General features: G+C 44.0%; 2 protein-coding genes across 4 annotated transcripts in view; both read right to left on the bottom strand.

Moving 5' to 3' along the window:
• Positions 1 to 27193, bottom strand: part of GLB1 (galactosidase beta 1) — a 210845-nt gene that overhangs the window by 175869 nt on the left and 7783 nt on the right. The window lies entirely within an intron of this gene.
• On the bottom strand, positions 19025 to 19836 carry TMPPE (transmembrane protein with metallophosphoesterase domain). Its single transcript, XM_058183995.1, is given in 4 exon segments — positions 19025 to 19395; positions 19398 to 19694; positions 19697 to 19787; positions 19789 to 19836. Coding segments are annotated over 4 exon segments (687 nt in total). The 3' UTR covers positions 19025 to 19144.

The raw sequence follows: 27193 nt of genomic DNA, 5'->3' as shown, positions 1-27193 counted from the left end.
AGTTAGAAGAATGTCTGGAATGATGGTATTGAATGCTGAACTAAAGTCTACAAAAAGGACCCTTGCATAGGTCTTTGGAGACTCAAGATGTTGTAGGATGTAGTGCAGAGCCATATTAACAGCATCATCTGTTGATCTATTTGCTCGATATGCAAATTGCAAGGGGTCTAACAGTGGATCCGTGATGGTTTTCAAGTAGGAAAGCACTAGCCTTTCAAAGGTTTTCATGACGACAGATGTTAAAGCAACTGGTCTGTAGTCATTCAGTTCCTTGATGGTGGGCTTCTTCGGCACTGGGATGATGGTAGAGCGTTTGAAGCAAGAAGGAACATCACACATCTCTAGTGATTTATTGAAAATATGGGTGAAGATGGGGGCCAATTGGTCAGCACAGACTTTTAAGCAAGAAGGAGTTATCTTGTCTGGGCCTGGAGCTTTTCCTGGCTTTTGTCTGTGAAATAGGTCCTGCACTTCCTTTTCTGTGATCACTAGGGGTTATGAACCCAATGAAATGGGGTCAGTTGTAGGAGGCTTGGCTGTTGTTGGTGTGTCTGAGATGGGGGTTGTGGAGATAGGTGGCTGTATTTTCCTTTCAAACCTGCAGTAAAACTCATTCAGGTCATCTGCCAGTTGTTGATTACCTTCAGCCTGGGAAGGAGGTTTGCCATAGCCGGTGATATTTTTAAGAGTTTTCCACATGTTTGCTGGTTCATTTGCTGAAAACTGATTCTTTAGCTTTTCAGAGTAGCTTCTTTTTGCTGCTCTTATCTCCCTTGTTAGTGCATTTCTGGCCTGATTGTACAGCATTTTATCACCTTTTCTGTAGGCTTCCTCTTTGGAATGTCGTAGCTGCTTAAGTTTAGGTGTAAACCAAGGTTTGTTGTTACTGTGTATTCGCAAGTTCCTTGTAGGTACACATAGGTCTTCACAGAAGCTGACATATGATGTTACAGTATCTGTGAGTTCATCCAGGTCTGCAGAGGTATCTTTAAAAATATTCCAATCAGTGCAGTCAAAACATACCTGTAGCTTTAATTCTGATTCCTCCGTCCAGGTTTTCACTGATTTAATTATTGGTTTTATGGCTTTAAGTCTTTGCCTGTAAGCAGGTACAAGTTGAATCATGCAATGATCAGAGTGTCCTACAGCTGCACATGATAAAGACCGATAGGCATCTTTTAGTGTTGTGTAGCAGTGATCTAGAGTATTCTTGCCTCTGGTGGGACAATTGAGATGCTGAAAGTATTTTGGTAGTTCTTTCCTTAAGTTTGCCTTCTTTAGATCTCCCAAAACAATGGCCAGTGAGTCAGGGTGTTTGGCTTCAGCCTCCATGATTTGGTCAGCTAGAGTTCGTAATGCCTTGTTTACACAGGCTTGTGGTGGGACATAAACAGCAATTAGAAGAAATGAGGAAAATTCACGAGGCGAATAGTAAGGTTTGCAGTTGATAATTAGAGTCTCTAAATTGTTGTAACAGAATTTATAAATTATGTTAAAATCTTGACACCAGGTTGAATTAATATATAGGCATAAGCCTCCTCCTTTCTTTTTACCAGATGTTTCTGGAATCCTGTCTGATCGTTCAATTTGAAATCCTGGAATGTTCAGGCTGCTATTTTCAATTGATTCATTTAACCAGGTTTCAGAGAAGCATAGGACTGCTGAATTGCGAAAATCAGAATAGTATTTGTTTAAGAGGAGTATTTCATCCATCTTATTTGCAAGTGAGCGTATATTTGTTAGGAAAATTGAAGGCAGAGGAGTTTTAATGCGACTTCTTAATCTGTTTAAGATCCCAGATCGTTTACCTCTTTTCCTTCGTTTCCGTCGTTTGGTTTTTTTAGTAATCCATGGCTCCGTGGGAATTGCCTCCTCCTGTGTTAGAATCTCCTCCGTGTTTGTAAAGACAGGCGGGGGTGAGATTAAAGAAAGCTGCTCCTTAAAGAAATGTTCCTTAATTTTTAGCAGATGGTCTCGTGAGTAGGAAATCCGTAGTGAGTCACAGAGAACAATTAGAAATAAAGAAACAATTAGAGAGCATTTCACCGAGGCAGCCTTCGTCGGCGCCATCTTATGATTATTATGATTATCTTATGATCTACCCATTCTTATCTCCCTTTGTTCTTTAACTTCTTTCGCTCTTGCTTCTTCTCTTATCGCTCTCTCTTCTTGTTCTGAAATCATCTTCCTTGGCTGCTCTTTTTTTTCCTCCTGTCATTCCTTTTTCATCTCTCAATCTTTCTTCTTCTTGAAAACCTATGTGTTGTTCATAAAATAACTCTGCTTTTTCTAATGAATCTAATCTGTATCTTTGCTGTTGCCAATTCACCAATATTCCTTCTGGAATCAGCCATCTAAAATCTATTCCTCTTTTTATCAAACATTTTGTGTGGAATTGATATTCTTTTCTCAGGTCTCTCACTCTTCTTGGAATTTGTTTCAGTGCCACTACTTCTCTCCCTTTGTGCTTTATCGTTGCATTTCTCATCATTTGCAAATCTCTGTTCTCAATGTTTTCTTAGTGAATCTAACATGGATTTCTCTAGATAAGTTGTTTCTCATCACATATCTTGTGTGCACATAATAATAATAATAATAATAATAATAATAATAATAATAATAATAATAATAATAATAATAATAATAATAATAATAATAATAATAATAATAATTTAATTTGTATACCGCCCTTCTCCCGGAGGACTCAGGGCGGTGAACAAGGCAGATAAAATAAAGACAATACATTCAATAAAAACAATATTTTAAAAAACTTATTCCAATAGCCTAAATTTAAAATACAATACGAAATATAAAATAAACCCCAATAAAATCCATATTTAAAACCCTATTAGGCCAGTCCTGCTCGAAAGAATAGATATGTTTTAAGCTCGCGGTGAAAAGTCCGGAGGTCTGGAAGTTGTCGAAGTCCTGGGGGAAGCTCATTCCAGAGGGTAGGTGCCCCCACAGAGAAGGCTCTCCCCCTGGGGGTCGCCCGCCTGCACTGTCTGGCTGACGGCACCCTGAGGAGGCCCTCTCTATGAGAGCGTACCGGTCGGTGGGAGGCATGTGGTAACAGAAGGCGGTCCCGAAGATATCCCGGTCCTATGCCATGGAGCGCTTTAAAGGTGGTAACCAACACCTTGAAGTGCACTCGGAAAACCACAGGTAGCCAGTGCAGCCTGCGCAGGATCGGTGTTATATGGGAGCCACGAGTGGCTCCCTCTATCACCCGCGCGGCTGCATTCTGAACTAACTGAAGTCTCGGGGTGCACCTCAAGGGGAGCCCCATGTAGAGAGCGTTACAGTAGTCCAGGCGAGAAGTGAAGAGGGCATGAGTGACCGTGCATAAGGCATCCCGGTCTAGAAAGGGGCGCAACTGGCGGACCAGGCGAACCTGGTAAAAAGCTCTCCTGGAGGCGGTCGCCAAATGATCTTCAAAGGACAATCGCCCATCCAGGAGAACCCCCAAATTGCGCACCCTCTCCATTGGGGCCAATGATTTGCCCCCAACAGTCAGCCGCGGTTGCAGCTGACTGTACCGGGATGCCGGCATCCACAGCCACTCAGTCTTGGAGGGGTTGAGCTTGACCCTGTTTCTCCCCATCCAGACCCGTACGGCCTCCACACACCGAGACAACACTTCAACAGCTTCATTGGGGTGGTCAGGGGTGGAAATGTACAGCTGGGTGTCATCCGCGTACAGTTGATAACTCACCCCAAAACCACTGATGACCTCGCCCAGCGGCTTCATATAGATGTTGAACAGGAGAGGCGAGAGAACCGACCCCTGTGGCACCCCACAAAGGAGGCGCCTCGAGGTCGACCTCTGCCCCCCTGCCAACACCGTCTGCGATCGGTCGGAGAGATAGGATGAGAACCACCGAAGTACGGTGCCTCCCACACCCAATCCCCCCAACCGTCGCAGCAGGATACCATGGTCGATGGTATCAAAAGCCGCTGAGAGATCAAGGAGAACCAGGGCAGAGGAATAACCTCTATCCCGGGCCCTCCAGAGGTCATCCACCAATGCGACCAAAGCTGTCTCCGTGCTGTACCTTATATATCTCATTGATCCTTTCCTTGCTTTCTTCCATTACTTCTGTTAATATCTCTGCAATTTTCTCTGCTAGATTTTCCTCCCTTTTGTTCCTCAATATTTTGGAATCTTAAATAATAATCAACTTTATCCATTTCCAGGGTTATAGTTGTTTTTTCCTGATTTTTATCAGTGGTTGTCAGTCCATCTCTTCAATATTTTTCTCCATTCCCTTTGCTTTTTCTTCCATTTGCTGCAATCGTTATTCATTTTTTCCTATCATCTCTTTTACTTATTTCAATTCTCCTTCCATTTTTTCCATGTTTCCTTCCATTTTTTCCATTCTCCCATCTACCTTGTCTAATCTTGTCTTAAGATCTTCATGTATAGTCTGTAACGTATTTTTTAATTCCGTGTTGATTTTCTCTTGATGTGATGCAGTTTCTGTTGTCTTTTGTCCTGTGACACCCGATGCTGTTGATATTGATGGTGATGTTGTGTAGTTTTCTTCATCTTGTCTCTTAAATCACACCACCCAATTTATAATCCAAATAAACCAATTCTTAAATTCCAGTTATCTCTTTATTTATATTCCAAATTCAAATTCCAGATCTGTTCTCATATCAATCAAATTCTTCAGATTCTTGATACCCTAATCTACATAGGTTTAATCCATATAAGAAAAAGGTAGGGCGGCTATGTCAGAAAGAAAGAAAAAACCAAAAACAAACCAGCAATCCAAAACGCCAAAGAGGAAAAAATAGAAAAAGGAGAAAAGGAAAAAAACAGATCAGTACAAAAATAAAAATTCACCAATAAAAAATTCCAAAATCAAGGTTTCACTCAAAATATCCCATCAAACAATAAAAAATAGAGAAAGTGTAAAATATGATCTCCCAAGAAAAATTAACAAAAATGGGGGGGGGGAGACAAAAACCATACCAATCACAAAAATTTAAATTCAGGAACAAAGAACCAGAAAAGAAAAACAAAAACCAAAAAGGGAAAAGCAGAAAGAAAATAATAATAATCCAAAATACAACTATTCCAAAAAAACAAGACATCTCAATCCTAGTAGTTTACAAAAGCTTTCATTCTTCTTCCCCGCCCCCTCCTTCTGTTACAAAATCACAAGACCACTTCTTATCAAAATCTTGTCAGTTTCCAAAACATTGTCCAAGGTCATTCCACTCTCATCCTCTCCTTTATGTCTATTTAATTTTCTCTGTCACCACTAAATGGCACTGCAATTCACTTAAAACAGGGGTGTCCAAACTACGGCCCGCGGGCCAACTGCGGCCCGCGGGTCAGTTTTTATTGGCCCGCAGCAAATTCTAAAAGTATAATGAATATGGCCCTTTTCGGCCACCTCCCGGTGCTTGCCCGGTGGTTCGCCATGAGGCTCATGGCTCCTCCCATGGGCGGGAATAATGAAGGAGGGGCGGAGGAGGCGGCGAGCGGGAAAGAGGCTGCTGGCCGTGCCCGACCCCAGGAGTTGTACCCTCGCCTTCCCCGGGCCGCCTAGTGAGGCTCCTCGCGCCTCCACCCCTTGGGCAGGGAATAACGAAGGGAGGGGGCGGAGGAGGCGGCAGCGAGCGGGAAAGAGGCTGCTGGCCGTGCCCGACCCCAGGAGTTGTACCCTCGCCTTCCCCGGGCCGCCTGGTGAGGCTCCTTGCGCCTCCACCCCTTGGGCAGGGAATAATGAAGGGAGGGGGCGGAGGAGGCAGTGGCAAGCGGGAAAGTGGCTGCTGGCTGTGCCCGACCCCAGCAGTTCTAGCCTCGCCTTCCTCGGGCCGCCTGGTGAGGCTCCTTGCGCCTCCACCCCTTGGGCAGGGAATAATGAAGGGAGGGGGCGGAGGAGGCAGTGGCAAGCGGGAAAGTGGCTGCTGGCTGTGCCCGACCCCAGCAGTTCTAGCCTCGCCTTCCTCGGGCCGCCTGGTGAGGCTCCTCGCGCCTCCACCCCTTGGGCAGGGAATAACGAAGGGAGGGGGCGGAGGAGGCAGTGGCAAGCGGGAAAGTGGCTGCTGGCCGTGCCCAACCCCAGCAGTTCTATCCTCGCCTTCCTTGGGCCGCCTGGTGAGGCTCCTCGCGCCTCCATCCCTTGGGCAGGGAATAACGAAGGGAGGGGGCGGAGGAGGCAGCGGCAAGCGGGAAAGTGGCTGCTGGCCGTGCCCGACCCCAGCAGTTCTAGCCTCGCCTTCCTCGGGCTGCCTGGTGAGGCTCCTCTCGCCTCCACCCCTTGGGCAGGGAATAATGAAGGGAGTTTCAAGTTCATACCAAATACAAAACAAAAGCCAAGATCAGGGGTGTCCAAACTTGGTCTCTTTAAGACTTGTGGACTTCAATTCCCAGCTTTGCTGGCTGAGGGACTCTGGGAGTTGAAGTCCACAAGTCTTAAGGGACCAAGTTTGGACACCCCTGGCCAAGATGAATGAATATGAAACATTTTCCCCCCTTAAATGAAGATGATATCCACATATTGTTGCTTTTTAGTAGACTGACTGTATCCATCTGTATTGTAATGTCCCAGGTTTTCAGGCCTCTGATATAGTCCTAAATATTTACCACGAGTCACCCGAAATGGCAGCACCGAAGAAACGCAAGATAGCAAGTGAGTGTAGAAGATTTCAAACACGGTGGGAAAATGAATATTTCTTTAAAGAAATCAACAAAAAGTGTGTCTGTTTGATTTGCAATGAAGATGTTGCCGTGATGAAAGAGTATAATGTCCGTCGGCACTATGAGACCAAGCATCAGAGCTACGCATCGTACACAGGTGCCAAACGAGCACAGAAATTCAAGCAAATGGCAGCTAGCCTGCAAGCTCAACAACAGTTTTTATTTCGTGCTAACAAAATACAGGAAAACGCCACAGCAGCAAGCTATGAAGTCGCAAAACTTATTGCCCAGCATGGCAAACCGTTCTCAGACGGTGATTTCATAAAGCAGCGCCTCATCAAAGTCACAGAAGTAATGTGCCCGGAAAAAGTGCAGGATTTCAACAACGTGACCTTATCCAGAAATACAGTGATGCGGAGAATCGAGGACTTGTCAGCTAACCTGAAACTTCAGCTGAGAGAGAAAGCTTGTGCTTTTGATTTTTACTTGATAGCATGCGATGAGAGCACAGACGCCACAGACACCGCACAGCTTTTAATTTTTTTGCGGGGAGTCGATGATAATTTTTGCTGTACGGAGGAGCTGCTTGATATGATGAGCCTAAAAGACACAACGACGGGCGGAAATATTTTTGACGCTGTGTCAGAGGCAGTTGAAAAGATGGGGCTTAAATGGGACAAGCTCTGTGGAGTAACAACGGATGGAGCTCCGGCCATGACGGGTGAGCGCAAAGGAATGGCATCCATGGTGTGCGTCAAGGTAAAAGAGAGCGGAGGTGAGGCTGTTAGGATGCACTGTATAATCCACCAAGAAGCACTGTGTGCCAAGACTGTGCAGCTGGGCGATGTGATGAACACTGTTGTAAAAACTGTCAACATAATTCGAGCTAGAGGACTGTACCACAGGGAATTTCAAGCTTTCTTATCTGACGTGGATGCTGAATACGGGGATGTACTCTACCACTCTGATGTGCGCTGGCTCAGCCGCGGCTCTGTGCTGCAGCGGTTTTATTCGCTGAGATCAGAAATCGACAATTTTTTGAAAGAGAAGGACCGACCTCTTCATGAACTGAGTGACCCTCTGTGGCTGGCAGACCTGGCATTTTAGTTGATCTTACTCATCATCTGAATACACTGAACAAGAACCTACAAGGCAAAGAACAGCTGGTGTCACACCTGTATGCGCACATGAAAGCCTTCTGTGTAAAGCTCCGCCTGTTTGAGACACAACTCTGAAGCTTTAATGCTGCACACTTCCCTCGCTGTCTGAAATCAAGTCTGCTTTTCCAAAGGCAGACCTTTCTGCTAAAAGGAGAAATATGTTTCTGTAATTACATCTCTCGTGACAGAATTCAACCAGCGTTTTCAAGATTTTTCTGTCATTGAAAAACAAATCAAGCTGTTCTCGACCCCCTTCCTGGTGGATGCAGAAGAAGTGGAGGAGAGTCTGCAGTTAGAACTGATTGAAATGCAATGTGATGATTCTCTGAAGAGTCAACATCAGCTTCTCTCCCTCCCTGACTTCTATCAGAGTTTGGATCATGCCAAGTTTCCTCTGATGAGACGCCACGCAAAAAGAATGATGAGCCTGTTCGGCTCAACATACATATGTGAACAAACATTTTCTCTGTTAAATCAGAACAAAAGCAGACTGAGATCCAGAATGACTGATAGCCATCTCTGTGAAGTCCTTCGTGTCTCAACCACCAAACTTTCTCCTGACATCCCAGCCATCCTTCAATCCAAAGGACAGCATCACTGCTCCCACTGAGAGCAATGTTCTTCACATTATAGGCGAGTTAGAAATACACATACTAGTCATGTGTCAATATGTCACCTCTTGTGTGTGGCCCGGGCCACACATGAATTTACTAGGCTTATATACTGTTTGTTGTCCAGCCGCATGCCTTTCTGAATAATTATATTTAAAAATATTACATTAAAAATCAACATAACACAAACACACACGTACACAAACATAGAGATACACATGCACATATATATAACTCACACACATATAGTATACTTAAGCCTAAACTGCCCAGACGGCTGAAAAAAGTGATTTCTGACAGGTTCTCACACTTTTGACTGGTCCTCACACCTACAACTATCTTTACATTTTGCACCCTATCTTGTAACCGTGGTGAAGAGAAGCAGTTGTGAAATGAGTGATGTGGTTGTTAAAAATGCTGCAATGGGCATAAATGTGAGGATGGTCATAAGTGTGAGGACTGGTCAAAAATTACTTTTTTTAGCCCTCTGAGTAGTTTCTATGCCCATAGCCACATCCACTCAGTCACATGAGCAGTTAGCCACGCCCACCAGTCACATGACCACCAAGCCACACCCCAAAATAAGCCACGCCCAAAGAACTGGTACAAAAAAATCCCCCCCCCCCCCGTGCCCCGGGCCTTTGCTTATTTTTCTGTATTTGGCCCTCACTCAAAAAACTTTGGACACCCCTGACTTAAAATAATCTTTAAAATATCAATATATTTTCTTCTTTCAACTTTGCACTCCCAGCTACAAAACTCAAATTTTCAAAATACAATTCATTAGCCAAACAAAACCTCTTTGTCCAATCTGCTTTCAATTTATTAAATTGATTTTTCAGTTTTCAGGAACCTATTGGCCGATGCTTTGTCCAGGAAACCCCAATTTGACAGCCAATGAGAAGAGATAGTATATGCTATGATCTCCGAACCCCAACCAGAATAGAATAGAATAAAATAGAATTTTTATTTCCCAAGTGTGATTGGACACACAAGGAATCTGTCTTGGTGCATATGCTCTCAGTGTACATAAAAGAAAAGATACCTTCATCAAGGTACAACATTTGCAACACAAATGATGGTTATAGGGTACAATTTAACACTTAATGATACAACACTTAATGATAAGCATAGGGTACAAATAAGCAATCAGGAACAATCAATATCAATATAAATCATAAGAATTATCAGCAACAAAGTTACAGTCATACAGTCATAAGTGGAAAGATATTGGTGATGGGAACGATGAGATTAATAGTAGTGCAGATTTAGTAAATAGTTTGACAGTGTTGAGGCAATTATTTGTTCAGCAGTGATGGCCTTCGGGGGGGAAAACTGTTCTTTTTTTTTATTTGAAAAGTTTTACAAAAAGAAATAAGTTTCCCCCCATCCCCCTTCCCTCACCCCTCCCTCAAAACCCCCCCTCCCCCCCAGATGTCCCAGAGCAAACACAAGGTATAGTTCAAAAAACTAACATTCACACATTAAATTTTTAAAGTCTAACACAATTATAATCCTTCTCTTTCACATATCCTGATTTCCTCCTTTAAAGTCAAAAATTAAGTCCTTCATTCAAAGGCAGTCTGATATCTCTTAGTCTGATATCTATTTTGAATATAGTCAATCCATTTCTTCCATTCGTTTAAATATTTTTCTTGAGTATTGTCTTTCAAAAAGGCTGAGATTTTGGCCATCTCCGCCAAATTAGAAACTTTCAATATCCATTCTTCTATTGTGGGTAGTTCTTTTTTCTTCCAGTACTGTCCAATCAGTAATCTTGCTGCTGTTATCAAGTTCAATATCAATTTAGTATCAGTTACTGTATAGTCCATCATAATCCCTAAAAGGAAAAATTGTGGTTGAAACTTAATCTTCTTCTTCAAAATATCAAAATATTCTGCATAATCCACCAAATTTTTATCCAGAAAGATTTAATTTTCTTACAAGTCCACCATACATGAAAATATGTAGCATCATCTCAATTGCATCTCCAACATTTCGCTTGCATATCTGGATACATACATGATAGTTTCTTAGGATCTAAATGCCGTCTATAAAACATCTTATAAAAGTTTTCCCTTAAATTCTGTGCTTGCGTAAATTTAACATTTCTAACCCAAATTCTCTCCCAAGTTTCCAACATTATTGGTTCCTGAATATTCTGCGCCCATTTTATCATACAATCCTTTATCAAGTCCCTTTCAGAATCTATTTCTACCAACACATTATACAATCTCTTTATATGCCCCTGGGTTTGATTTCTAATTTGTTTTACCAAATTTTCTTCATTTTGAATACCAATTTTCTGATCTTCTTTCTATCTAGCCTTTAACTGCCCATATTGAAACCACGTGTAATTCCTCCCTTCTTCTTTTAATGTATGCAAAAATTTTAATTGTAAATTTCCCCTTTCATTATATAAAAGTTCTTTGTAAGTAATCATTTCTTGTTCCTGTTCTATACTAATATTCTCTACTGCGTGCCGGGGACTCGCCAATATAGGAATTTTATAATTTAACTTATAATAATACTTCTTCCAAACACGCAAAAGAGCAATTCTCAACACATGATTCTTAAAAGCTTTATCTACCTTCTTATCGTATAATAAATATGCATGCCAACCATATAATAAATCATAACCTTCTCTATTCAAAATCCTTTCCTCCGTTAAATTAAACCAATCACTTATTACAGAGAGAACAACTGGGGGAAAAACTGTTCTTGTTTTTGAAGTTGAAACATTTTATGTTCTGGATGTGAGGGAGCCCAAGCACGCACTAGAGCACAAACCAGACTCCATTCCAATCTCCCCAAAGACAAATTGACAGCAGAGCTAAAATCTGCGCTATCAGATGATACTTGGTTCAAAGAAAACCAAATGGACTTGATGCTGAGGGAGGGGTTGGCTTGGAAAGGGAGTAAAATTTATGTGCCCAGCTGCATGAGACTGCCAGTTCTAAAATGTAGTCATGACTCTCGACTAGGGGGGCACTTTGGGTTCTTAAAAACCCTCCATTTGGTTAGAAGGCAATTCTGGTGGCCAAGGATGAAACCCGAAGTAAAGGACTATATAAAAAGCTGTGTTATCTGTGCCACCATGAAATCCTGACGGGAGAAACCCCTTGGTCTTCTCCAGCAAGTAACCGACCTACAAAACCATGGAAAGAGATTGCAGTGAACTTTATCGTCGAACTCCCGAAGAGCAGGGAAAATACAGTGATTTGGACTGTCATTGATTTATTCTCCAGACAAGCACACTTCATTGCCCTAACAGACTACCCTCTGCCAAAAAGGTGGCAAAACTTTTTGTGAAGATTTTTTACAGGCTACATGGCGTCCCAAGAATAATAATATCAGATTGTGGGGTCCAATTTACTGCTAAGTTCTGGAAGGAGATCCTGAGGTCCACTGGGTCATATCAGCAGCTTAGCTCAGCTTTCCACCTGACTACTAATGGATCAGCAGAACAATCGAATGCTAGGGTGGAACAATACATTAGATATTATGTAAATTATCAACAAGAAAACTGGGCGGATTTATTTCTGTTCACAGAAATGGTAAAGGGTTGACTCCTTTCTGAATAACTACTGGTGTTATTTGGAATTTTGTGCCTATGCCCGAATTGCCTAGAGAACCACCAACTTCTATGTCCCTTACAGAATGGATAGCCTCATTACAAAAAGGGTGGGAGAATAGTAAGAAAGCTCTAGTGGAAGCAACTGAGAAGTATAAAAGCCTGGCAGACAAACACAGGTCACTCCGACTGCCTTTTCGAATAGGATGTAAAGTGTATTTGTCAACTAAATACCTAAGATTGAGGCTACCTAGCAAGAAATTCAAACCTAAATTCATTGGTTCTTTCCCTTTAGTGAAAGTGATTAATCCTGTGACTGTCCAGCTTAGCCTCCCTCGAACATTAGGGAAAATACACCAAGTATTTCACAGCAGCTTATTAAAACCAGCAGTAGGATCTACTTTAAGACCTTTACCAGCTGCTCCCCCTCCACCTATGATAGTACAAGGTGAAACTCATTATGAAGTTAAGAAAATCCTTGACTCTAGATTACAATGGGGTCAGTTACTGTACTTAGTACCCTGGAAAGGTTACCCTATGTCAGAAGCTACATGGGTAAAAAGCTGGGATGTGAATACTGATACTCTAGTAAAGCAATCTCATGATAAATTCCCGGACAAGCCAAAGGGTCCTCTGGAAGGGGGGAGAGGGGGCTAAATGAGTTTATGAACAATGAGTTAACCCCTTTCTATGTTTTGTCTATTTTAATTTCAAGGGCGTACTTTTTCCTTCGGGTTGGGGTGGGACGCTTGCCAGCTTTGGAAGCCATATTAACACCAGAAACTTCCTTACTGCTACTTTCTTGTGCTTGGAAAGTAGGAGGGGGGATTTAGTAGAGGGATTGTAGTTAGACATAATAGCATTCTTTTTTTCGGTCAAGGTCATGGTGTTCCTGCATCTGGAGGAGGAGTGGTTGGAGTGGTGGCAATTTGGGACGGATAGTGATTGGATCATGTGATGGACTGAGGGGTGCAGGGGCTGGATTTGGGATTCTAATTTTCTGAGTGAAAACCCGGAAGTCTCAGATTCGGGTTTTTCCAGTTGTGCCAGTATACCTACTCTAATAAATGGGAATTTTGAGAAGATGCCTGTCTCGGAGTTTTTAATTGGAGTTGGGGTTTTCCGGAATGCTGACAATAAGCCTTACTTAGTTGAGGGAGATGAAGCACTGGAAAAGACGCCTAGAGAGTGCCTGGAGGTCCAGCCATTCAGAAGCTGACCGAACACTGGTTAGGTCATATATTCAGACCTACCTAGTGGCACTGAGGGAGGCTAAGCGTACTTACGTTTCCTCCCTTATTGCATCGGCAGATAACCGCCCGGCCGCCCTGTTTCGGGTGACCTGCTCTCTCCTGCAGCAGGAGGTGCGGGATGACCCCCTGCAGGGACGTGCCGAGGATTTTAGTGTGTATCTGCACGATAAAATCGCTCAGCTTCAGGATGGGTTGGACCAAAATTGGGTAGATTCAGATGAGACGTCAGAGCCTCGTCTTGTTGAGACTGTTTGGGATGTGTCTGATCCTATGACTCCCGAGAAGGTGGACAGGTTGCTGGGAAGGCTTAATGCCACTACATGTTTATTGGACCCGTGTCCCTCCTGGTTGGTGCTGGCCACACAGAAGGTAACACGGCTCCAGGGAATTATTAATGCTTCTTTGTTGGAGGGGGTTGTCCCTTCCGCCTTGAAAGAGGCAGTGGTGAGACCCCTCCTCAAGAAGCCTTCCCTGGACCAACTTCCGGTTGGCAACGCAGGCTTCGTGGACGTTCCTTTGGGATTGTCTGCCCTGGGTTTCGTCAAACCGTCCCTGACAGCATAAATGGGCTGTCAAATGGTTTGGAATTCTTTCCCCCAGGAGAAGGGGGAGAGAAGAGTGGTCAGGTTTGGGTAGAGCTCCCCGGGAGCCCCTGGAATTTAACCAGGGGATCGAAGGGTGAGAGCTCCCCTTCAGCCTGACGAAGCTCCGTGCCCAGGGTGCTTCTGTTTATACAGAATGAGAAGCAGTGACCATCTCTGTGCTGAGATTTATTTTTAAAGAGAACTCAACACAGACAGAACAAAGCAGGAGGACTAGCAAGAATTTGCAAGTAATAAATCTTAACTTCGGCTCTTAAATAGCTTTCCTTTGAACTAACTTTCAACCTGAGTGGATTTAAAATGGCGTTTGCAATATACAAAGGAAAGTGAAAAGGATAAAGGAAGAGATTTTAAGACTGTGGTTGCAGAGAAATTTAAAAGGATTTTTTATTAATTTTAATTTCAAGAAATAAAGTTTAAAAGAAGATGGCAATTAAGCAATTAAAAACAACTGCTTTTAAAAGTGTTGGAGTGTGCTGGCATTTGCTTGTAAGAAGATTTTAGCAAATGGCATTTTGTGTATTGGAAGTGAAAGCTAAGGAAATGCTTATTATAATTGCTGGCGTGGAACCTATAAGAAGAACATAATAAGCTACTTCTTTAAATGGAATGAATAAGAATTGTTAATGATTTTTTTTTCTTTTTACCTTTTTCTTTATCATAATGATTAATAAGAAAAGTTTATTGAATTTTTTTTTCTCTTTTTGGTAGATTTTACAGTCTTAAGCAAACAGAACTAACTACTAAAATCTTGGAAACTTCTTCAGTTCAAATATGGAAAAAAAAATTTTATAGGAACTTTTGGAGGCTTATCTTTTCTTAATAAGTTTTTAAACAAGAGATTTTTTACACCAATATATTAAAGATTGGAAATTCTTTATTGTTAGATGTTAAGCTGATTGGTGAGTAGATGGTGGAAAATGTGTAAGATAGAAGACAAGGGGAAGGAGAATGCTTAAGATGTGATTTTGATGGGTTTTTTTTTAATATATATATATAAATTTTTATAACTGATCTATTTTGGGTATAAGGTGTTACTATTTGATATATGTGAGGTATAAAGGAATGGGAAGATGGAATATTGTTTAATTTTGGAGGACAGATAGAAAAATTTATGAATTTGGATTATGGATGTAATGTTGGTATTTGGTTAAATAGAATTTAATTGTTATAATTGATATATTTTGGATATAAGTTATAGGTATAATTTTAATAATGTTATTTGACATATGTAAGGTAAATTGAAGAAATATTAATATTAGCAATGTTATTTGATTTATGTATGTGATATTAAAGATATGAGAAGATAGAATATTGTTTATTTTTGGAGATTGGATAAAAATTTAAGAATTTAAGTTGGAAATATGAATTATATTTGGGAGACTGTTTAAGGAAGAAAGGTATATTATAAAAGAATTTCTGATGAATACTGGAAGATGGAATATCGTCTTGGTTTTGATCGATGAAGATTGGATATTAAACACTGTAAGATTCTGAAGACTTCAGGAGTGGAATGGATTGATATATATTTGGTCTTAATCGATGAAGATTGGATATTAAAAACTATGTATTTTATTGATGAACGGGAAATACTAATTTAATTGGAAGATTCTGACGGTTTTAGGAGTGGAATGGACTGATATATAATGGACTGGAAGAAGAATGTATTTTTTTTGTTTCTGGAAGGGGAGTTAAGGTCTTAGAGAGAGGAGTGACTATGGATTATGACTTATGTTGTATTTTAATTTATGATTGTTAATTTTATACCCTGTACTTTGTTCTGGGAAGTCTCGGGGGGTGGGAGGGGGAGGGAGGGGAAGGGGGGAGAGGGGGGGAGATGAAGTATCAATGTAAAGGGATGATTGAAGATATGTAATTAAGAAATAGAAATAATTTGAAATGAAATCGAGGCTGCTCAGCTGCCATTTTAGAAGGGAATGGAAAGGGAGAGGAGAGAGCGAAGGAAGAAAGTAGGTAGGAAAGAGAGAGGTAGAAGAGGGGAAAGGAGAGGAAGAAGAAAGGGGAAAGAGAGAGGGTTAGAAAGGGTGGAAGAGAAGAGTGGGGAAGGAGGAGAGGAAGTAGAAAAGTGAAGGAGAGGAAGGATGAAGAAAGTAGAAGAAAGTAGAGAAGGGAGGAGGAAAGGTTGTGTTAAGGAAGGAAGTGGTAGCTGGGCAAGTTTGAATAAGTAATGAATGAAAGTTAATGATTAATGTTGAATAAGAGATTGTATATTGAATAGGTTGTTGGAAAATGGAAATAAAACTTTTTTATTTAAAAAAAAAAAGAAGAAGCCTTCCCTGGACCCAGCCATTTTAGGTAATTACCATCCTGTCTCCAACCTTCGCTTTGTGGCGAAGGTTGTAGAGAGTGTGGTGGCACACCAGCTACCCCAGTTCCTGGATGAAATGGTCTATCTGGACCCGTTCCAGTCCGGTTTTTGACCTGGATACAGCACGGAGACAGCTTTGGTCGCGTTGGTTGATGATCTCTGGAGGACTCGGGACAGGGGTTATTCCTCTGCCCTGGTCCTGTTAGATCTCTCAGCGGCTTTTGATACCATCGACCATGGTATCCAGCTGCACCGGCTAGAGGGTTTGGGAGTGGGAGGCACCGTTTTTCGGTGATTCTCCTCCTATCTCTCTGACCGGTCGCAGACGGTGTTGGCAGGAGGGCAGAGATAGACTATGAGGCGCCTCATGTATGGGGTGCCACAGGGGTCGATTCTCTCGCCCCTCCTGTTCAACATCTATATGAAGCCGCTGGGTGAAATCATGTGGCTTTTGGGTGAGTTACCAACTATACGCTGATGATACGCAGCTGTACTTCTCCACCCCAGGCCACCCCAACGAAGCTGTTGAAGTGCTGTCCCGGTGTCTGGAATCTGGACGGGTCTGGATGGGGAGAAACAGGCTCAAACTCAACCCCTCCAAGACGGAGTGACTGTGGATGCCGGCATCCCGGTACAGTCAGCTGCAACCACGGCTGACTGTTGGGGGCGAGTCATTGGCCCCGATGGAGAGGATGCGCAACTTAGGCGCTCTCCTGGATGGGCAGTTGTCTTTCGAAGAACATTTGATGACCGTCTCCAGGAGAGCTTTTTATCAGGTACGCCTGATCCGCCAGTTGCACCCCTTTCTTGACTGGGATGCCTTATGCACAGTCACTCATGCTCTTGTTACCTCTCGCCTGGACTACTGCAATGCTCTCTGCATGGGGCTCCCCTTGAAGAGCACCTGGAGACTCCAGTTAGTCCAGAATGCAGCTGCGCGGGTGATAGAGGGAGCTGTTTGGAGCTCCCATATAACACCAATCCTGTGCAAGCTGCACTGGCTGCCTGTGGTCTTCCGGGTGCACTTCAAGGTGTTGGTTACCACCTTTAAAGCGCTCCATGGCTTAGGACCGGGTTACTTACGGGACCGCCTACTGCCACCATTTGCCTCCCACCGACCTGTGCGCTCTCACAGAGAGAGACTCCTTAGGGTGCCGTCAGCCAAGCAATGTCGGCTGGCGGCCCCCAGGGGAAGGGCCTTCTCTGTGGGGGCTCCTACCCTATGGAACGAACTTCCCCCTGGACTTCGACAACTTCCTGACCTTTGGACCTTTCACCGCGAGCGTAAGACCTACCTATTTTTCCGCGCAGGACTGGCATAGAATTTTAAGATGTTTTTTATGGGTTTTTAAATTTTTAATGAGTTTTTTAAGATTTTAAATGAATTTTAAATTTGGGCCAAATTTGAATAAGTTTTTTAGCTAATGTTTTATCTGTATTGTGTGTATTTGATTGTTGTTTTTATTTGGCTGTTCACCGCCCTGAGTCCTTCGGGAGAAAGGCGGTATACAAATTAAAATAATGTTGTTGTTGTTGTTATTATTATTATTATTGTTATTATTATTATTACCCCCAAAATAAACCCTAATTAAGACCCTAACCACTCCAGAGTGCACAGATAAAAATTAAGCTAAGGTGGGGATGGGGGATGTAGAGCTGCCCTACTACTTACCTTCGGATAGTTGCAGCCAGACCTCGCCCACCTCGGCCCATTTCTTTTGCTGCAGCCAGCAAGGCCTTTTTTGAAGGCCTCTGTAGCCGGTAACAGAGCTCTGGATCAATCCGGAGCTCTGTTATTGTCTGAAGAGACCTTCAGGAAATCCTTGGTGGCCTTGCCAAATGAAGAATTTCCTGAAGACCTCTGATAACGAAAAAGAGGCCAGGAGTGACACGCACAAGTGAGGTGAATCAGTGGATAACATCTCCGCCCCCCCAAAAATGTGACCTGGTGCTTTTTTGGGTGGCAAAAAAATATAAGACAAGGTCTTATTTTCAGGAAAATATGGGTAGCAAAAGTGGCATTTGTGACAAGGCGACAAGGCATCGAGAAATGTTTCCCCTTTTGCATCTGAGCAACCAAAAAGGGACAGGAAAGAAAAAGAAAAAGAGGGGAAGAGCACAAGGAAGGAAAAAGAAGGAAAGAGGGGAAGGAAGGAAGGAGAATGAAGAGGGAAAGAAAAAGAAATGGAAGGAAGGAAATAATGAGAGAGAGTGAGGGTCTGAGAGAAGTTCTACCTTAGCACTTGGCCACCAGCAGCTCTGCTGCCCTTTTGCCATCCCCTGGTTCCCTCCTCCTGATCTTTTCTGTTGGTCTCCCATCCTATCACTGAGATGTTTTTGTTACAAAACCAGTTCTCCTTACAAGGAGAGAGAGTGGGTCTCCCTCTGACCCACACACTTTACCCTCCTGCACACACCATGAGCAACCTGGCCAAGGAGATCGAGCACAGCAGCAGTGGAAACTGGTCACACCCATCCCAGCCATGCCCACCCTGGCCACACCCATCCTGGGGGTGGGGGCAAAGTCAATCACAGCTCTTATTCAGCCCTCAATGAAATTGAGTTTGAGAACCCTGATATATACCAATGTGTTTTGTTCAACTTTATATAAACCAATAGAGAACAGATTCATGAAATAAAGATCAATATTCAAAGGAACTATTTGTCCTCCAAGTGCGTGCCCAGATAAAACCAAACTTATCTCACTAATCTTGAAGAGCCTGTTTTGCAGCTGCTGCTGGAAGCTATTTTTTTCTCCATGTTAGTATCAGAAATGTATCTGACTGAAGTTGCAGATGGTTTGTTTATTAATGTCTTAATAGTCATAGGATCCCATCACATATGGAGAAGTACAGTGACTCTGTTCTATAAATCACCAGCTGCCAACTCATTCTGCTTCATTTTATAATGAATTGGAAATCAATTTGGCCAAGCAGTTCCATATTGTGGAACTGCTCACCTCAACTGCCTTTCACCTCAGAATCAGACAGGTCAACAACAATCACAGTGAAATTTGGTTTTAAAGTTTTAGCTATATTTACAATCATCTGGAGTTTAATTTTTCCAATGGTTGGCCCCAAATGAATATCAGAAAGCAAAACTATCTTATTCATAGACAATGTTAATTTATGAATAGTAATTGCTATTGATTTTACTACATGAGACTGAGGAGCATTGATGAGTCCAATAACAGCCAATCTTATAGCTAAGTAGCTGCTAGGGTTGGCTTCTTTACCAATTTCATGAAATCAATCATGAAGAAAAAGAAACTAAGAATACTGAGCTTCCAAGATAAGTAAATGCTGCTAAAGAAAAAAAAATAAGGCTCATCCGCAATACGGAAGGATGGTGTGAAAAAACTTGAGTATGCCAAAATGAGACACATGAACAATACTGTTTTTTATAAAATGAAGCAGAATGAGTTGGCAGCTGGTGATTTATAGAACAGAGTCACTGTACTTCTCCATATGTGATGGGATCCTATGACTATTAAGACATTAATAAACAAACCATCTGCAACTTCAGCAGCTATTTCAATCTTGTCACCTCAATATTTTCAGTCAGATACATTTCTGATACTAACATGGAGAAAAAAATAGCTTCCAGCAGCAGCTGCAACCTTTGCTTCAAATGGAAGCTGGATGAAGATCATCTCTATTCCTGAATATTTCCAGATTCTTATTTACTATGGTACAAAGAAATTTCCCAGGAAATATTAATAAATATGGAAGCTATGGAAGAATTTCTTGGTTAATTTGGCCTGAATCCAGGAACCACCATCAGTTTTGGACTAAAAATAAATTTTAAAAAAAGAGTTCCCTTCCAAGCACTGAAACAAGACAAACGCAATTAGTGATAGTTGTAATGTATCTTTAAGAGTTTTGGAGGGAAATTAGAGCGGGAAATAGCACGTTGCTGATTGGCTGTTGCCTCCGACTGAACTGTATATAAAGAGGGGTTTGTCTGTTGTTCGCTGCTGGGTTCACTATAAACTAAAGAGCTGTTGTCACTCATCTGGTCTCCTGCCTCGTTATTGCCCGAATCTAACACTGGCGACGAAGGTGGGATCTCGAGGCAAAAGAGCGCCAGGAACGAACCCAGCAAAATAAGGGCGGATAACAACGATGTCCAGCTATACACCGCCAGCGCCATTCGACCCAGCCAAAGAAAAATGGGGGTCATACATGGCTCGTTTCGAGTGTTTCCTCGAAGCAAACGAACTCCAGGGGGTCTCCGACAACAGGAAGAGAGCATACTTCCTAAGCCACTGCGGTTCGGAAGTTTTCGACACCGCAGAGTCGCTTTCGGAGCCAACGCCGGTACAGTCGGTACCGTGGCAAACCCTGCAGACCGCCCTTCGGGCTCACTACGCACCGACGCCCTCAAAATTTGTTCAAAGGTTCGAATTGCGGCAACGGATGCAATGAGAGGGCGAATCGATTCGCGAATACATGGCAGCGCTGAGAAAAGCCGCTAACCATTGCGAATACCGAGACTTGGAAGACGCATTACTCGACCAACTCATCTGCGGGGTCAGAGACATCCGATTGCGGCGACGGCTGCTGTCCAGAAGCAACCTAACACTGGCCGTCGCCTTGGACGAGGCCAGGGCTCACGAGATGTCCACCCAAGCGGCAGAAACCTTGCAAACACCGATCGCGATGGGGGCTGGGGCGAAAACAACCCCGGTCCACAATGAGGAAGTCCAGGCCGAAGAGGACGGCGAGGAAGAGGAAGAAGTCTTCCACACCGGGAGGCCAGGGAAAGAAGACAGGGACGAATGCGCGAGTTGCGGGGGACAACACAAACGACAAGACTGCAAATTTAAGGATGCGACTTGTCGGCGGTGCGAAAGGAAGGGGCACATAGCACAGGCCTGTCGAGCGCCCCAACCTTCCTGCCAAAAATTCAAACCGACCAATCAGAGCGCGGGAACGATGAAGAGGCCCGTGATTGGTCGATTCAAAAAAGGCGCAAAACTTAATCAGACTGCCGTGAGAGTAGGCCAAGCAGCCACGCACCTTGAAAAAAAGATTTTTACTAAAACGCACATTGAAGGGGTGCCGTGCCGAATGGAAGTGGACACCGGTTCATTGATCATGATCATGTCCTGGGACACTCTCGTGAAATGTTTGCCAGCCGTCGCGAAGCGCAAGCTGCAACCACAGAAACTAAGGGTACAAGATTACCAAGGAAATCGCATCCCCGTCCGAGGGGTAACGTCCGTCCAAGTCAAGTATGGACAACACAACAAGACCCTGCCCATCACCGTGGTCGACGGAACCTTGCCGAGCTTGTTGGGACTGGACTGGTTCCGGGCATTGGGCATGGGAGTGACCGGAGTCTTCCGGAACGACGTCGACCTAAAGGACGCACTAATGAAGGAGTTCGGGGACGTCTTCAAAGACTGTTTGGGCAAGTATGAGGGGACCCCGATCTCCTTTAACCTTGACCCACAGGTTGCCCCTATCCGGTTAAAGGCTAGGAGGGTCCCGTTCGCCCTGAAGCCCAAAATTGACCGGGAGCTGGACAAACTAGTAAGCCAGGGAATACTAGTGCCAGTTGACCATGCAAAGTGGGAGACACCCATAGTCACCCCGATCAAACCGGACAGGTCGGTCCGGATTTGTGCTGACTACAAGGCAACGCTTAATAAAGCATTGCAGAAGAGTGCCTACCCCGTCCCAGTAGTACAACACTTACTGCACTCTTTGGGGTAAGGCCAGGTCTTCGTCAAGCTAGATTTGGCCCAAGCCTATCAGCAGTTACCCGTAGATAGCAACACAGCCGAAGCACAAACGATCGTAACGCACAGGGGTGCTTTTAAATGCACCCGGTTACAGTTTGGGGTTAGTGTGGCTCCAGGGTTATTTCAGAACCTAATGGAGCGGCTATTGCAGGGACTCCCCGGGGTGGTACCGTACTTTGATGACGTACTGGTATCCGCCGAAAATCTAGAAGACTTAGGGGTACGGTTGAGAAAAGTTCTGGGCATTTTCCGGTCCGCCGGTCTCAAAGTCAAACTGAATAAATGCCAGATAGGGGTAGGATCCGTGGAATTCCTGGGCTATCGGATAGACAAGGAAGGAATCCACCCCACGGAGAGCAAGGTTAGGGCAATCAGGAAGGCCCCAGCTCCCCAAAACAAAACGGAGTTACAGGCGTTCTTAGGTCTGGTCAATTTTTACGCGGTATTTTTAAAAAATAAGGCGACCATAGCCGAACCGCTCCACAAATTACTAACGAAGACAGCTGTGTTGTCTTGGGGAAAGGCGGAAGCTAGGGCATTCGAAGCAGTAAAAAACCTTCTGTCTAGCGATAGTTTACTGATTCAATACAATGGCACGCTGCCATTGGTGTTAGTTTGTGATGCGTCTCCCTACGGGGTGGGGGCTGTGCTCAGCCACAGGTTGCCAAATGGCACAGAAGCCCCTATAGCATTTTACTCCCGAACAATGTCATCGGCTGAAAGAAACTATAGTCAGCTAGATAGAGAAGCCTTGGCCATAGTTTCCGGGGTAAAGAAGTTCCATGAATATGAATTTGGCCGTGATTTCGAAATAGTCACAGACCATAGACCCCTACTAGGCCTGTTGGCAGGCGACCACCCAACGCCCGTGGCACTTTCGCCTAGACTGACCCGATGGACTATCTTTCTGGCTGCGTATTCGTACAAATTGTTGCATTGGCCAGGAAAGGAGTTAGGGCATGCAGACGCTTTGAGCAGATGCCCACTACCAGAGACTATCGAAGACCCCACTCCGGGCGCACCCGTCCTGCTAATTGACTCTTTGGACTCGGGTCCAGTCACTTCCAAGGAGGTGGCTCGGGCTTCTTACAAGGACATTACAATCAGAACTGTAATGGGTTGGGTGCAAAGAGGATGGCCCGCTGCGCCGGGCGAGCGGTTTAAGGAATATGTAAAGAAACGCGGGGAGTTGTCGGCTCAAGGAGGGTGTCTGCTCTGGGGGGATAGAGTGGTGATCCCGGAGAAATTGCGGAAAAAAGTTTTGGAACTCCTGCACGAGGGCCACCCTGGGATAGTGAGAATGAAGGGTTTAGCAAGGAGCTATGTGTGGTGGCCTTTGATGGACAAGGAGATTAGCGACAGGGTAGGAAAATGCCAAGCCTGCCAGGAGTCCAGACCACTACCACCAACGGCCCCAACTCGGGAGTGGGAGAATCCCCAGGGCCCATGGTCTAGGATCCACATCGATTCCAAATGGCTGGAAATCATTCTTATGAGATCCATGACAGCCGAGGCCGTAATCCCAGTCCTGCGGCGCCTATTTGTAACCCACGGGTTACCAGACACCCTAGTCTCCGACAACGGCCCTCAATTCACAGCAACCCTGTTTGAAGGGTACTTGGCAGAAGAGGGCATCCGGCATGTCCTCTCGGCGCCGTTCCACCCTGGGACGAACGGCCTTGCAGAACGTTTCGTACGGAGTGCAAAGGAAGCATTGTCCAGAATCAGGCCAGGCAATTGGCAATTAAAAATTGACACCTTCCTAGCAGTGCAACACAGAACCCCCTGTGTAGCAACTGGCCGCAGCCCAGCAGAACTACTGATGGGCAGGAAGCTGAGGTGCCCATTAGACCGGTTAAACCCAAACTACACCCCAGACGGGTACAAAGGGACAAACGGTAAAACAAGAGAAATGACAGTGGGAAGTCCAGTATGGGCACACAATTACGGAGAAGGCCCAAATTGGGTAAAGGGGACAATCCTTGAAACAACCGGACCCAAATCGTATCGGGTAGAGATAGAGGATGGCCGGGTTTGGAAGCGCCACATAGATCAATTAAGAAAAAGAACAATCACAAGTCCAGAAACAGGCCCTGACTATCCAATGTTTGAATCCACAGCTGACTCAAACCCGGGGCAAACGCGGGACTTATCTGAGTGCGATGAGGTCCAGCGACACCAACCGGTCCCTCCTGAAGAGAGCAGGAACGATTCTGCAAATAATCCAGGGCCGGATGGCCTAGAGGAGGAGCTGAGAGGAACAAACAGTCCCTCCGGCCAGCTCGACTCACTCCCAGAGAATGAATTGCGCAGGTCCGAAAGAGTTAGGAGACGCCCAGTCTACTTGCGTGACTACGTAGAGAAATAAGATGCTAATTTCATGTAAATAGGGGTAAAATGTTTTCTGGGAGGGAAGGAGTGTAATGTATCTTTAAGAGTTTTGGAGGGAAATTAGAGCGGGAAATAGCACGTTGCTGATTGGCTGTTGCCTCCGACTGAACTGTATATAAAGAGGGGTTTGTCTGTTGTTCGCTGCTGGGTTCACTATAAACTAAAGAGCTGTTGTCACTCATCTGGTCTCCTGCCTCGTTATTGCCCGAATCTAACAATAGTCACTTAGAATTTCATAATTCAAGAAGCGTAAGTCTGCTTCTAAGGCCTCAGAAAGAATGTTTCTTTGTTGCTTTAAAAAAAAACACTTGTCACTTAGCTTAACAGTCTCCAGCCAGCCACCCAGCAGGAGATGGGGAAGGGGTTTTACAGAACTCTTGGCTTGCAATAGAGATGAAAGGGACCTTTAAATCATCTAGTCCAACCTACTGCTCTCACAAGAGTATTTTCGATAAACGCCTTACCCAGTCTCTCCTTAAAAGCCTCCATGATGGGGCACCCACAACTTCTAGAGGCAATTTAGATTTAAAACCTCTTTTTTTAAAAATTGCCCTGATCAGCACAAGCCTCTCCAGGCAAAATCCAAAAACTCATACAAATAGCTTGCAAATTTGAAAATCAACAGTTTAGAGAAGAGTTTTTATTTTTTGATTTTATTTAATTGTCAAGAGTATATAAGATAACAAATAACAAATAACAAATAAAAGTATAAACATAATTATGAATACATGAAATGGATACGAATAAAAAGGGACATTAGGACAGGGACGGTAGGCACCAATGGTGGGTTTCTACCAGTTCACACCGATTCGGGTGAACCAGTAGCAGTAATTTGGCCTGAGTTGCTGAACCAGTAGCGACAGCTAGCTGGCTACGCCCCCAAACCAGTAGCCCGGTCACCACTCGCTTGCGCCACTCACATGACTGCCAGGAAGTGCTAGCAAAGAGGCAGTGGCTGGGGGGCTTCTCGCAGTCGGATCAAAAAAGAAAAAGCCTCTACCGTCGCATCCCATTGCCTGCTACGTTAGTCTGAGCGTGAGACAGCAGGCAATGGGATGCACGTGCACAGCTGGCACAAAGAACAGGGCAGTGATGGCAGTGGCTTTTTTGCCAACCTCCAGTAGTTTCCGGCAACCTCTTTGCCAGCCGCTTCCCGGCAGTGGCAGCTGGCTGGATGCTGCTGAAAAATACCAGAGGTCACTTTGCCTTCCAGACTCTGGACCAGCCACCATGGGAGGAAGGTAAGCAGTCCAAAGAAAGAGGCAGTGGTGGGGGAGAAAGTGGGGCTAGAACCAGGGCTACTGAAGGAGGGAAAATGGAATGATGCATGTGACTGGCGAAGGAAGGGCAGGGCGGCATGCAGAAAGCCTTTGATAGATTAGGCAAGGCTTGGGCAGAAAATAAGTAGATAGGTAGAAATTCAAAAAAAATTCCTATCTTTTTCTGTGGTTGTGGCTAGGTAGGGTGGTAATGTGACTGGGTGGCTGTGAAGTCACTCCCACTCAGTCATTTGACCACCAAGTCATGCCCACCAAGCAGGACCACGTACTTTGAGCTCCTGGGCAAAAAGAGGGGGGAGGGGGGAGAGAGAGAGAGGGAGAGAGAGATGCCCTCTCTTGGGCCCCGCCTATTCCTGTGTAAGAGATACCCTCTCTTGGGCCCCGCCTGTTCCTGTGTAAGAAATTGGTTGTCAGACTCCCATGGGCCATGTAGAGGTAACTTTGTAGGTTGTCCCAGGCCTGGCTGAATCTTGCTGGCTGATGATGTAACAAAGGGGCTTTGGGAAATTCCTATTATGGCTGAATGGCTTTATCCTGGTTTGGATCTTGAGTGATAGCTAATCTTATCATGTCCTGAGGGCCATGTCTTTTGTGTTGTAGATAAGCTGCCCAGCCTTTGTCTTGTGTATAGGTTGGCACCAAAATATCTGGGGGGGGGGCAGGGAGCTGAGTTGGTCTTTAGAAACATGCTTCTCCTTTAGGGAAAATATAATATTCTGCCTTTTTAATATTTCCAAAATATTTCATTTTCCTAAGAGAGGGATGGGTGCTAACTTCCTACAACTGCAAGTAGGGAATGCATACTTGAAGACAGAACTTCGACTTCATTAGAACTCCATTAGTAACTTATTACAAATTATGTCCTTAGCCTATTCACGATTATCTATATTTCAATATCTGCATAATAGTACTATATTGTATTAATGATTACTGATACACTGCAAAGAACTTTGAAATCTGAATATGCAAAAGGTCACATCACAAAATGTTATGATTTCTTCAGATAGACTATCTGAACATTGTTGGGAAGTGCAGTTCTGATTCCAGGCATTTCCAGAACACTGAGAATGGTCTGCTTCATGATTGGATTACTTTCAACCTGGATAAGCATGATCATATTCTTTTTTTAGACATATAGTCCCCATTCACCATTGTGTTATAGCTAAAACATTTTGGCTAAAACATTTTGGCCCTAAAAGAACTGAATTCTAGAGATGCTGTCTCTGCTGGTTAGAATAATTCATGCTGTCAGTTACATTGTCTATAGCAGCTATCCCAAATCTTGGGTCTGCCAAATGAGTTCAATTAGACAATATGATACTAGAACTGAGATGGCTGGTTTTACACTGGCCCATATTCAGCAGCAGATATATTTGAGAGCATAAAATTCTTCAGTATTATTTTAAGGTGCTTAGATTGTCCCATCTAACACTATTTCACATTTGAAAGACACAGGGCGAATCAATTCTAATTTTCTAGAAATGATTTCTTTACTAGCTGTAAGATCAACCCTCACTAACTCAGCCAGAAAGACTTGGAAATCATCCCCGATTTAGAATTATTTATTCGCATTTTATTTATTTTATTTA

Source organism: Ahaetulla prasina, chromosome 4 (genome assembly GCF_028640845.1).
Source record: "Ahaetulla prasina isolate Xishuangbanna chromosome 4, ASM2864084v1, whole genome shotgun sequence".
In the NCBI taxonomy this organism is placed as follows: Eukaryota; Metazoa; Chordata; class Lepidosauria; order Squamata; family Colubridae; genus Ahaetulla; species Ahaetulla prasina.
This window is presented reverse-complemented; position numbering and strand designations above follow the sequence as displayed.